We start from the raw sequence: 13,561 nt of genomic DNA, 5'->3' as shown, positions 1-13,561 counted from the left end.
GAATAGAAAAAAGAAAAAAAAGACACTAAGAAAATACAGTGAAAAAAGAAGTACTCAACAGTTATGAACAAAAGAATAAGCAAAAGATCCATAGAAAAGATGAATTACGAAGCCAAAAAAGGAAATAAAAAGGAAATAAAAAAAACGAAAAGAAAGCACAAAGTCAAAAAAGGATTTTTCGTCTGCATCTACTTTGTTTCCCATCGATCCATGCCGGTTTTACGTTTATACCATTGTACTATTTTTGTATCAGTTTCACACAGTTTCGACTTGAAGTTTTCTCAGTTATTTGATATTTCATACTTTTCCTTGGACTAATGGCAACAAATCAGAGTTCTTTGCCCACAGCTCTTTTTCTCCTCTGCTGGATAAAATCTTCACTATTTTTCTTTTCATTACCATTAATAGCCAGCCTATTCTTTAGCGTTAGATTTTGGTTGACTCTGACACTTTATCCCTTTAAATTACACAAGCTTTTGCTGTACTTGCCAGATGTAAGTAATCTTAATAGTCCTTTTCAGAAAAGCCCAGGAGGTTTTTCATCAAATTTGGCTTAACAACTAAAAAACAACTTCTTCTTTTTCCCTTCGTATTCCTCTTCTAAACCATTCCTCCTAAACATGGGCGTAATTAAAAATAGATTGACACTAATTCCCCAAAGATCTCATGATCGTAATCATCTACTTATATAAAGAATTAAAAACAAGAGAGAAGAAAAGCAAGAATGGGATTTTGCAATTATCTTCTAGTTATGTAATTGGGAAGAATCCGCAACTCCCAGAAAATTTTTAATGATCAGCTTTTAGAAAAATCACAGGACCTCGTGCAACAGGTACCTGAAGGCTGAAGTCAAGCGAGTATTTATCATTATGCATAAAGCCTCGGTTTAATTAAAATGGCGATGAATTTTACACATAATTTTGATAAGCCTCCCTTGTTTTGTCTCAAAGATAAGGGGTGAGTAGAATTTTGAAATTCCAGAACCTTTTCCCTGGGGGGGGGGGGTAGGAGACTTTGGAATTCGCGTTGGGGGGAAGCGTGCAAACATATTTTCTCCAGTACTCACAAAGAGTATACGCTACGTTTTTTTTCTTTTGGGTGGCCGTCACCCGACAGGCCCCGTCGCTACTTTTTGGCATAATTTGATACACAAAGAGATTAAAAGCTTAACTCTGTGGTAGAAGAGGGGGATTGACCTCTGTTTGGTAATACTGACTTCGATCTGACTGCCGCAGGACCTGGAATTGCACAAAGATTTTGCAATAGCGTCTTCAGATAATCAAACAAGAGAAGAAAAATAAGAATAAAAACTTCATCCGACGCGCATCTTCCACTAAATCACTGCTATAATAAAAAAAAAAAAAAAAAAAAAACGTGCTTCCTGGGAGAATATATCTACACTCTTTAAGCGACAATGATTATTTCTCGTATTTTCAAAAACGGCTCCGTAGTTTTTTTTCTGAAAATTGGAACACCAGCACTTTCTGTCCTGAAAACGATCTGGATAGTTCATATCTTTGGGGAAATTTGATTAGGGCAGTGATTCCCAAAGTAATCCTGGTGGACCCCCAGGAGCCAAGCGGGACTCGACAGGGGGTCTACGGTGGCCTAACGAAAAGTAGGGGGTTCACAATTCATAAACGGGAGTCCACGAAAATTTCATTGGTTTAGATTGTGAAGAACTAAAATGTTGGTTTGACCCTCATCTATCAATTTAGGCACTGTAGATTTGAAGACATTCTGAGGATGGAAATACCACCATGGATCATAAATCCATGTGATGAAATGGAAGTGGACTACAAGAGGAGCTACTCGAGCTTAGGGCTATGGAGAAGCCAAAGGTGACATTTAAAAAAGATACCAAATATTTTGTGTGCAGCCAAAAAATACCCAAAGAATATCCTGGACTTTTGGGAATTAGGATAAAGCTTTTCATAGCGTTTCCCTTGTCATGTCTTGTCGGAAAAAAAGTTTTAGTTTGTTAAAAACCTTTTAAAAAAAAGAAGCAGATTGAATATCACAGAAATGGGAGATTTGTATAATGTGTTTATGTTTAATATTTAATAGCGTTTTTTTTTCAGGAGCACCATTTTATTTACAAACAAAATTACAAAAATAAGTGCCAAGGAACCTTTCAGTTCGTTAGGCAAACTCCAAGTTCCAACTTATAATCAGTTTAATCGCTATTTCTAGAATTTAACAGTGGGTGCTGTACGGTTAATATATTTAAATTACATCATTATAAAACTGAATGATAGAAGAACGGGGGCGTGTTATAAACAAGTTGTTTTTGCATGTCAAATACAGACCCCTCAAGAATAACCAAGTAAGCAAGCCCCCTACACAAAAAACCATTGCCAAAATTCAGCACATTAATAATATTTGCGGTCTGGTTTCAATTGGAAGGATTTCTTCATAATTAAGTAAAATTAAAAAAATGATCATAAATTTAGTCTGTTGAGCGCTAATACCTCAACTACAACAAAATTTCAGTATGATCTTAGACGCAGTACACAAAACTTCACAAATTATTGCATAATAAGCGCTTTTCTTCTTTCTTTTTTTTTATGTTTACTCTGCCAAATGGATATAATAATAATAATAATAATAATATATATTGAAAACCCGTCGTATACAATAAATGTACAATGACAGAGTATACAAAAATGCGAAAAGAGGAAACAAAAAGATAATATACTAAGGAAGAAAAATAATAACAACAAAACAACAACTTCTTAAATAATATTCAAAATAGTACGAAAAGTGGAAACAGAAAGATAACATACTCAAAGATTACAACAGAAACAACAACTTCTTCAAAAATAGCAACAAAGACAACAACTTTTGAAAGGAGAGAGAAAAAAAAAAGAAAAAAAAAAGGAAACAAGAGAGAAAATTAAAGAAGCAAACTTGCCCACTCGTGCTTTAGAATTGCTGGTTTTGTTTTTTGCCGGCTAATAAGTGACTCAACAGCTAGATTTGGGTCCGCTAGGTTGTAGCGCCGAAACAGAAAACTATTTTTTGTCCAAGGTGGAAATTTTAGTAGGTACTTTGCAAAACAGAAAGATAAAGAGCGGATTTTTGACTTTTCACGGTTTGCCAATAAATTCCAGAAAGGGGTCACATATAATATATGTGGCAGAGCGGTAGCGTTGTAAATACTAGCCAGTAGCGGACGGTTAAATCTCAGAGTGGATTTAACGTTCAAAGCATAGAAGCTAGAAATTCGCCGTTCAAGATGTGAGATCAGGAGGGAGCGAGTATGCTGTAATGAGGAGCCTATTGGCAGCCCCAGACATAATATTTTATCAGCTGGTTTTACTGAGCAATTACCTAGTGTGATATTAGTAGGAGAGTCATTCTTCCGATTGTAAAGTAAGACTTCCAACTTTGTGAAGTAAAATCTTAGACTGAATTTCCTGTAGGTGGACTACAGACATGAAAATATTTCTAAAAGGCAGTTAAGCGTCCGGCTGAGATTCAGCTAATCAGTATAGCATACTATGGAGATGTCAATGGAACTGAGAATGCATGATGAAGGACAGCTGTCTTGAGGTTCAATAATGTAGTTGTTGAAGATATTTGGGGATAAAACTGCTCCCTGAAGGGCACCTTTACGGACTGGTATCAAAGCTGACCGCGGGGCTGGCGGAAGGCCTTTATCGAGAGGGAGCTTGAGTCGCACGCGAAGGCGAGAATAAAGATCACGGGAAGTCCGGAAGATATTTGGGTTTCTTCCTCTTTTAGCTGCGTTTGGCCAAATAAGCGCATTAATTAATGGATCAGACACTCTCTGCAGGTCTAAGTCCCTGATCACTAGAATTTCTTCTGATTCGTGTGCAGCCAGGAGTTCATATGCAATGACATGGAGCGGTTCCGAACAACCAATGCCGCGTTGGAAACCGAATTGTCTTGGTGGACTGCAACACAGTTTTTCAAACTCATCTACGAATAAAAATTCAAATAACTTGCAGAGAGAGGTAGCAACCGTGATTGGGCGGAAAGAGGAGCATTGCATGGTAACCTTTTCTTTTTTAGGAACTGGCGTAAGGTCTCCAATTGAGAAAGTGGTTGGGACAATACCCTGAATGAGGATTATCTGCATCAGGAGGATTACATGACTGATGAGAGTGGGCCCACCACTTTTTAGATGGAGTGTACCGATCCTGTCAATCTCAAAAGATTCTTTAGGTTTTAAGTGGGAGATGGCCTTACATACAGCTCCCTCTGTTACAAGATAATCACCCTGAGGACAACTAGCTAAGAAGTCGTCCAGCTCAGCTGCGTATCTTTCGTTGAGGCCTGGGTCAAGCGTCAAAATTTTGACTCATAGTAGGCATACCATTCAGAATCAGAGATAGCAGATGCGGACAAAGACTCATCACTTTTAGAGGACAGAAAACGCCAAAGGAGAGAAGGACTATTTTTGGCCCGTGTAGATTCGATATCAATCATCTTTTTTCTGTGAGCTTTTAGCTCCTTTGCGAATTTTCTTTTTGTGAGCAGGCGATTGAATTGACTACCCCCGAACGGGGTCGTCCACAAGAAACCCAAAGTTGAAGCCAAAATTTAGACTTAGAATGGGTATCCACTAACTCTGGATTTTCAGACCAGCCAGGAAGGGTATGATGACGAGGTCTACTTAGAAGGACGGCTGCTTTTCAGCACAGCGAAGGGCATGGCCAATTTCTGCACAATAAAAGTCAACTGACAGTTGTGTTTACTCCCTTGAAAGAGCAGTTAATCCAGAGAGAAGATGGAAAGGGACACGGATCTTACTAAGGATTCTGGCAGCTTCTTCTTGAAATAAAACAGGGTTAATTTTACGCCAATCACGGCGAGACCTAGGAGGGGTTTTTAAATTTGTTTGCGTTTGTGTATCGGAGCTGTGGCAAGGGATCTCGGCTGAAAACTGTTTTGGTAAGTGATCAGAGAGCTTTAAAATCAAGCACAACCTTGACAGGCAAAGTACTGAGATTTTCGGACGGAAAGACGTGATCGAGATCTGATGTAGACATCGAGGTAGGTACGTGTGTAAAATTTAAATCTTTGCACTTGAGGTTAAACTGGTCTCCAAAAATACTAAGCAACAACGTAGAACGTAAAGACGTAGATAAGAGCGGTTCATTTAAGTCGCAATTGAAGTCACCAACTAATATGCATTGAAGGCTTAAGGATCTAATACGGTTAATACACTGGCCGAGTTTATCATTAGAATAAGTAAAAGCATGCTCCGAACGCTCATCATGGTAATTTGTAGGCAAATATACATTAATAAAAACACAGCCCTCAACACGAATCGCCAGAAATCTATCATTGACTTCAAATACACTAGATCTTAGAGTCGAACGAACAAAAGTGGCAATACCACCGGAGGGTCGCCCTTTTCCACTTAGCTGCTTCGCTGAAACTGAATAAACCGATACTGAACTATTAAAACTAAGAATACTTTTACTGCGGCTTGTGACGAAATGTTCTTGCAAACAGACAACTTCATTTTGCTCAAAAACAACATCTAAGATCGGAATTTTATTTGCCAACGAGCCACTAATGTTCCACGATAAACATTCAACTGTAAAAGCTTCAGATGCCATTTCTTTTGTGGATTACTGTTTGAGAAACATTTTACACTGTAACACGTCTGACTGCCGATTCTGCATTCAACGCAGAATGTCGGCTGTGAACATGGCTCATCTCGCGTAAAACTATGTTCATTTGAGGCACATCTAGAGCATAAGGGTTCAGCCGTACACTGATAAGTGAGAGGACCGATTTTGTGACAGTTATAGCATCGTCTTGGGAAGAACTTAAACGGATCAGCAGATAGACGCTCGTAGCCGATAATCACCGAAATACTCAGAAATTGTTGGAGCTCACTGAAAGTGTCAAAATATACTTTGAAAGAACGGGATCTTCCGCACTGTTCAGTCTTTGTACTATTAGAGATTAGATTTTTTAGTCCTTCACAGTTTATATCCTCAGGGACATTTCGAAGCACAGCTATGTGCAGGGGTTCTCGAACAGTAATTTTGAGATCGGGCTGGGAAGATTTCGCTTTCTCAACGATTTTCACTGCTGCAGCCTTCGACCTGACCACAAGCTCCCATTCGTTTGCAGATTTGCTAAGTTCACTAATGTCATTTGTATTTTCACAGAAACTGTCTATGAAAGCTTTCCGGTCATTTGGGCCATTGAGCTCCTTGGGGGGGATTTTTCAAGACAACAGAATAGGTAGAGTTTCTGGGCATGAACGTTTCAAGTGCACTACGACTGCTTGTGAAAATACTGGTGGCTGGAGCGGACTGGGTAGCTAAAAAATTATCAAGCTTGCAAGAGAGTTCATTTACTTTCGCAGTAACTGTTGCATTCACCGCATCTCCGAGAACCGGAACCGAGCAGGGGTTAAAGATGACAAATTTTGGCATGCTCACATTATTTTTCGCAGCTGAAACTAGAATTTTGCACATTTCAATGATATTTTCTTCATCTTTAGAGTAGGTCACAAGACGATTCGTAATATTCAACTCAGTATGAAGGATTCACTTTGCCTTTATAACATCTTCATGTGTATAGAAAGCAACACACGCTTTTAGGATACACTTCAATTTTAGTCCGTCGGCAAGTGTTCTTGTAACAAAATTCTGTAACGGATTGAAAATATTTTTTTCACTTTCAGCCATCGATGGTACACGCGTAATGAAATCTCAATGTAAAGTCACAAAACAATGACTTACCCGCAAGGGGATCTTTTTTAAGTCCCCCCACTTTCCAATAAACACCTTCTAATTATCCAAATGAAATAATTCAATCCAAATGAAATAGTACAAATAGTTCAATCACACAGCCTGACAGACAATATAGCCAAAAACTGGTTTCTTCAAGAGATAATCCTCTCAGAAAATAAGAGGTGTTAACTGCATGAAAGCTTGCATGAAATATTATTTTACTGAAAACTATATTTTTCACTTGAACGAAAGGCTAATACTATTTCTAGGTTGACAATGGCAATTATAATGGTAGTATAGGAGATAGCATAGCACAGAATAGGGGAGTTTATTTACAGTACGAATAATACAAAGTTATCTTTATTAAAGTGATATTGAAAATACAAGAGGCAAAATAGGATCGTTGCAAATACACATGGAATAAGAAATAAAGGCAAAAAAAACATAAAAAGAGGGAAAACTCACCACCACTCATAATAATTATCTGGGTCTAAATGAGCTATTTCCACAGCATTTTTATAGACGGCAGATTTTATAGGCTCTAATAAAGCAAGTTGGATAACATCGACTTTTGGATGCAGAGCAATGTAAGAGCCGTGATGTTTGATGAATAGGAGGAAATCTTGATAGGATGATTCGTTTCCATTACCCTAAAATATGTTAAGACATGATAATGTGTTTATTTCTCGAGGCTTCTCCCAAGGATGGTATAAACCTAAACAAATGCAGGAATTTCAATTTGAAGTCAATGTAAAAAAAACAAGTCAATATTCCTATGGATATGATGCAGTGCTACATATATCAGGATTTGGCTAAATTAGAAAATGTGTTACGTCTTTATAACTAAATACTATCCTGCCTTGATAAAATTGCAAAAAAAACACTTTTAAGAACCGTCCACAGTTGAATAACCTTACCTAAGACCTTAGATCCTACTGTGCCACCGGAGGCACCCAGGCCATTCGCGAAGAGCCGCCAGTCATCTCGCGTGTGTGCTGCTGTCCAAGCGTTTTCATTGCTTTCCATTGTGGTTGGACCATCGGACGAATGTTGGAGAGGTCCCGTTGGTAGGTGCGACGCAAGGTGTTCTTTGGTCGACCTCACCGCAGATTCCGAGATTGAATATGAGACCAGGAACGATCTCAGAATCCTATCATTTTTCTTACGGACCAAGTGTCCAAGATATCACCACCTTCGTTGCTGAATGACATCTGTGACCATGGGCTGGTCTGAGATAGAGTGGGCTGGCTGGTTGAGTTGGATTGGCCAGTTGAATGGGCGTAATATAAATCTTAGTGTGACACAAAATGTCGAATAGCGCATTTTGTTTTAAATCAGCCGAAATTGAAATATCCATATTTCTTACTTGTAAAAAAATGTCTCCCAAACCTTAGGGTAAAAGGTAGAATAATGTACCCGATAAAGGTTGTGTAAAAACATCAACCTCCTCACCATAGCTGCAGTAATAGCAGCAACCCAGTAAAGAAAGAGCCTCGGATTATAATAAACTAAAATTAAAAACGCATTTTAAATGAATTTCCATTTCAAACAGAATCGTTTGACTTCCGAAGAGCCCCTTGATTCAGATTAAGAAATGGTAACTCTTACTTTAGAAAAAGTCGACAAGAGGGCCGGCAGTTTTACGATGGCCACAAACCCACTTATGGACTCCACAGGTACATGGATAACGTGTTAATTGTAAAATCTACAATACCATGTATATTTTCCTCTCTATTTATAGCGTGCAGCACGTGTCAATTTTAGCTTCTCCATTTGCATTTTTTTTCTTTAATTCTTTGTCTTTCTTTATATTTTTCTCTATCTCAATCTATCTCTACATCCCATCAATTATGAGGTTTTCTGTTGTACAACAATACTGACCCTATCGCAATACAAATCTAATTGCCAACCAACGGCAAGAACTCATTTTATGCTACACGCATTTATATTAAAAAAGAAAGTATTTCTAAATAAGACAACAAAGAACATTAGACTGGATACGAGTTTGTTCAAATGAAAAGAGTAAGTAAAAAAGAAAAAAAAAGACAGAGAGAGAAGAATGTATGAAAATAGTCGTGGGTACTTTTCATTTAGCAAATAAACAGGGTACTGATAACATCCCTCCTCTGGACTGAATTCCAAATGAGTATGTTAAGAACGGAACGGACTTAACAGAGCGGACAGAACGAGAACGGATTTAGCATACGGTTCCGTGTAGTCCAAAATTGAAGACGAGCTGGGGCATTTCCCTTTAGGTCTAGATTACTTTCATGGATTTGTTTTGCTTGAAACACAAGAGAGGAAGCTAGACACGCAAGACTGAGGTAAGAAGGTAAGATCACATATAACTTAGGTTACGTAGACAATTTAGACCTTACATTGGAAAAGCATAGACGAGTGTAGTCATATCCATGGTAGTTAAGCAAAAAAAGTGGGGAACTAGAACTTCAAGGAAGAAAAAAATATTTTGGAGCACGGGATGTTACCAAAAGGGCTATGAAGGCAGTTGATTAAACGACTGAAGAAGTGGACAGATTTCTTTATTTAGGTAGTGTACAAATACTGTTGACGTAGAGTAGCTAAAACATTAGGTCTTTTTTTCTAAAATTAGGAGCATGTGGGAGAGAGAAAGGACCCAAGTAAGGTCAAATTTAGGGTATTTTAGGCTACAGCACAAGTGCAGGTAATAATGGACCAGAAACATTCGAACTGAAGAAAGAAGAAGAAGATATAAAAGACTTTTCTTTAGAAAGAACAGTTTAAGAAGGTTTTCAGGGGAGAGCTTGGTGATAAAATACCAAAATCGGCTTTAAATGAAAGGATTGACTCAATTCCACTGGGTATACGAGACCCTTTACATCATCAATCATCGCATGTATCGTCGAAGAACGACTTAGGCAGCTTAGGTGTCCCCCAGATGGAAAGAGACCGTACGCAGAGAACGGTCCTACTAAGCATCCCGCAAAATGGAAATAAAAAATGCGTCTCAGAGGGGGCTAGGAAAACGACTAAAAAAAATGACTGACTTTATTTAATTATACCTGAGAGGAAGGCGAAAAGAGAAGTTTCAAATGGGAGTGCATTGACAAGCATTTCCCATTAATCAGCCCCAAGATGCTCAAAGTGACAGATTAATATTGCCGAAATAATTACTACTAAGATTAGAAAACTATCCCTAAACGGCACTTTCATTTGAACTTGTAATGAAAAATAATGTACATACCAAATAGCATTTTTTGATAATAAATATTACTGAGTTTTTTTCCCAATTTAAACTTTTTCAATAAATTTACAAATGTTGGAATTTTTTTTTTTTTACTGATTTTCAAAAAGTTCAGATATAAGCTTTTTGTGAACGATGTGTTCTGGTAAGTAAGCTAGCATCTTCAAATTTGAAAATTGTTTTTATTAAAGATCAAATCCGTATATTTACATTTTTCATACATAAATATATAGTTTTTATATTTTGATAAATACTAAACAAATAAATAAAAAAATGACAATCTTTGGTATAGATCGATGAGATTTTATACCAAAATATACACTTTTTCTTCAAAGGGTGTAGTAGCATAGACTAAGAAAAGTGATGCCAATCAGCTGAAAAAAGGGCTTAATTCAGTGGAAAAACCACACAAGACTGAACTTACACTAATGTATCGTTCGTATTTGCACATATCATTGAGTAAATCACCCGGTCCAGTGGCTCGAAGCTTAGCTGCTATAAATCTAATATCCAGATATACTTCCGAAAATAGTTGGGTTTCGCCGCCACGATCCAAATGGTAGCCAATGAAGTAGTAAATATAGTTGTCATCAGGAAATTCATAATATGGCCTATGCCCCTCTTGATATCGTTTAATGATTTTTCGGTGTAGTGCCTGCAAATTAATAACACTGAATATAAACATATATTAAACATACTTCATGTAGATACATTGTCAGTTGACACAACTTTCTAATAACGTCAATGTAAGGTCATTCATGGCTATCAAGACAAAAAACAGAATATTGTGACTCAAACAACGTGAATTTTTAGAAGACAAAACCAAATGAAAACTCCAGCATGTGTTCCTGACATGGGCGCCCATATGGGGAGGGGGGACCGCGGGGAGCTCCAGCCCCCTTGGCTGAATGATGCTGATTTATATTTTATATTTTTGATTTGAGATTTCTACTATACAGCATTGGAAGTGCCGATTAGACCAGCTAAGCCCCCGCCCTAAAATTCAGCTTATGGGCGCCAATGGTTCCTGATTGTATAAATCTTTTCATGCTCGTATTTCAACAAGAAACAACAGAAAACTCTTACTACCCTAGTTAAATGAAAGATATAAAACCGAACTGGCCAGCTATGACAAAATCAAAGAGCGAGAAAAATCTCAAGATGAAGAAAACAAAGGGGACTATGGGCAGTAGAACAAAAAGACAAACTAAAATGACGCGAATATTTCGCAAAAAACACTATCTATACATAAAATTGTTGCTGTTGTGATTGAGGAGCACACAGCTAAATAGAGTTGCTTACATGACAACACTGAAGCGACTTTAGCGTCTGAGGTGCTCAATCACAACAGCAATAATTGTATATATAGATATTGTTTTTTTATTTCTTGGTTTAAGATATTATTTAATTTTAAGTTATTTTATATTATTTTTTTTCTTAGCGTTGAAAACGCCTTGTTTCATATAGGCAAAATATTCGCGTCGTTTTACTTTTTTCTATTCCTTCTACTGGCCGTAGTCCCGTTTGTTTTCTTTATCTTGAGATTTTTCTCTCTCTCTCTTTGGCTTTTACTATCCTAGTTGAATGGGCATTGGGTAAGAGAACACCCAAAAACATGAGAGCCATTGCTAACCATTATATCCCAACACATTATATCCCCAAGCATAAAAGAAAAAAAAATTGGATCTCAGCGGCCACAATTTTACGAACAGAGTATCAATTATCTGGTATAACTCACGGATAAGTGTTTTTGAACAGGAGCAATGTTTAATATGGGTCAAAAGCTAGGTTGTATACAGTAAAACCTCTTTTCTTTATTTGCTGTATTTGTATTTTTAAGTGACAATAAGCTAGTGAATAGGCCTACTAATCCAATAAATTCTCGCTTATACACATTAATTAGTCAAAAAGCTAGTTTTTTGAATTGCTGAAGTTTTCTCAGTTTTTTCTTCATCTGGAACACATGTTTTGTTTCAATTAAGTGGCAAAATTGATTGTTCAGCGCATTTTATTCCAAATACAAGCGTATCGCTTGTGCTGTTTATAGATGTCACTCTGGTCTTGCTTGGTTTTTGCTTGTCATTTTCCTTCTTAGTTTTTTTTTCTCTTTTTCTTCCAGCATTCCCGCCATAGAACCTTGCAGGGGTTATGATATTGAATATACTTTTATCGTTTAACTTTATTTATTGGTGAGTTGGTGAATAGATCTGCCTATATATATATATATATACTATTGAAAATAGCCTATGTATTTGAATCCTACTCTCTCATGAAAAACAAATTGTGAAAGAGAATGTGGCAAAGCCAGTCACAGCTACAGGATCTTATGATCTTAACTGAGTCATTTTATGATCAAGAGGACAAACAGTATTTCCTTATCTGATGCTGAAGCTTTTGCGAAGAGGAGAAAAGCTCTAACGGAATGCCTGAGAAGTGCTTCTCAGGCATTTATAGACTGTGGTGCTTCTATAGACCGTTGCTGCCCTTAAGCTTAGCTCCGTTAAAACAAATTAGAAATTAGAAACTTTTTTTCAGTAAAGATGGGGCTATTCAAACTTCAATGTGTTTCTACGCAATTTTTACAACTTAGAAAACCAAATTCCATTCCTTGTAATCGGTCGTCACAGTCAATAAACCGGACTTGATGCCAGTAGCGTTCAAAGAAGAAAAATCACCATTTTTGATAAGAAAACACTTCTTAAAGTGAGTAATACAAAAGTTCGTACCTCATATATATTTCATCTTTCCATTTTGGAAGATCCTAGCTAAGAGTGAAAAAAGCATATCCATGTTTATTTTAAATATATCCTCGGAATTTGAGTATGGTTCAGAAAACACGAATATGGTCAGGTAATCTTTATTAAATTGACTGTTAAAATTTCGTTACAGCCTGTATAGGAATGCCTCAATTGCAGAGTCCAAAAGCATATTTGGATATTTTCTAAATTTTTGTCCTGCTCTTAATTTGTAACTTTTTTTAGTTTTTCGATAATTGGACATTCAACTTCTTGATATTTTTTTCGTTTTTGTTTTTCATTTTTAGTTTTGTGTGCTTTTCTTTTTTTCTGTACTTGCACTATGGACACTGTTGTTTATTTAGGCATTTTATTTAACACCCACCATTCATATGACATGATGAGACGAAGCAGATAAAAAAAAAACAACAACAAAAAAAACGAAAACGCATGAACAAGAAACCAATTACTGCACTAACTCTTCGTCATAGCAACAACATTTAACAACAAAAATAAAACATGAATTAGAAACAAATTTAAATATCACTGAACTAAATATGGTCATAAAACAGACATAAAAAAGTACCAAACACTATTGAGTTAGAGCATGATACCAATCAATCTGTAAAGTAATGGGTTTTCGGTTATGCTTCGCATTAAATTAGAAATTGCAAGATCAAAGTCAGCGAGTTTAAATTTTTTTACCAATGGAGAATTCCGATGCCAAGGTGTTAATCAAAGCAAATATATAGAGAACTGAAAGGAAATGTACTGGACTTTCAGACAATCATTTCTATTAAATAGCTTCCAAAATGGAACAATATATAAGGTGTGAGGGAGGGCTACGGCATTGAAAAGGCTAGCTAATAGTTGGCGTT

The 13,561-nt window shown here is 36.8% G+C and overlaps 1 protein-coding gene across 6 annotated transcripts in view; it reads right to left on the bottom strand.

Moving 5' to 3' along the window:
- Nucleotides 1–13,561, bottom strand: part of LOC148955079 (uncharacterized) — a 165,651-nt gene that overhangs the window by 97,977 nt on the left and 54,113 nt on the right. For all 6 annotated transcript variants that reach the window (XM_089100113.1, XM_089100123.1, XM_089100080.1 and 3 more), the window contains exons 9-10: nucleotides 10,373–10,603; nucleotides 7,191–7,375 (exon numbers count right to left, since the gene is read on the bottom strand). In XM_089100113.1, the coding sequence (XP_088956239.1) occupies nucleotides 7,191–7,375; nucleotides 10,373–10,603 (416 nt within the window). The remainder of the gene's footprint in view (nucleotides 1–7,190; nucleotides 7,376–10,372; nucleotides 10,604–13,561) is intronic.

The sequence above is a fragment of the Artemia sp. Qi Xiang Cuo genome, chromosome 2 (genome assembly GCF_049724085.1).
Source record: "Artemia sp. Qi Xiang Cuo chromosome 2, ASM4972408v1, whole genome shotgun sequence".
NCBI classification, from domain to species: Eukaryota; Metazoa; Arthropoda; class Branchiopoda; order Anostraca; family Artemiidae; genus Artemia; species Artemia sp. Qi Xiang Cuo.
Note: the sequence above shows the minus strand (reverse complement) of the source record. Positions and strands in the feature narration are given on the sequence as shown.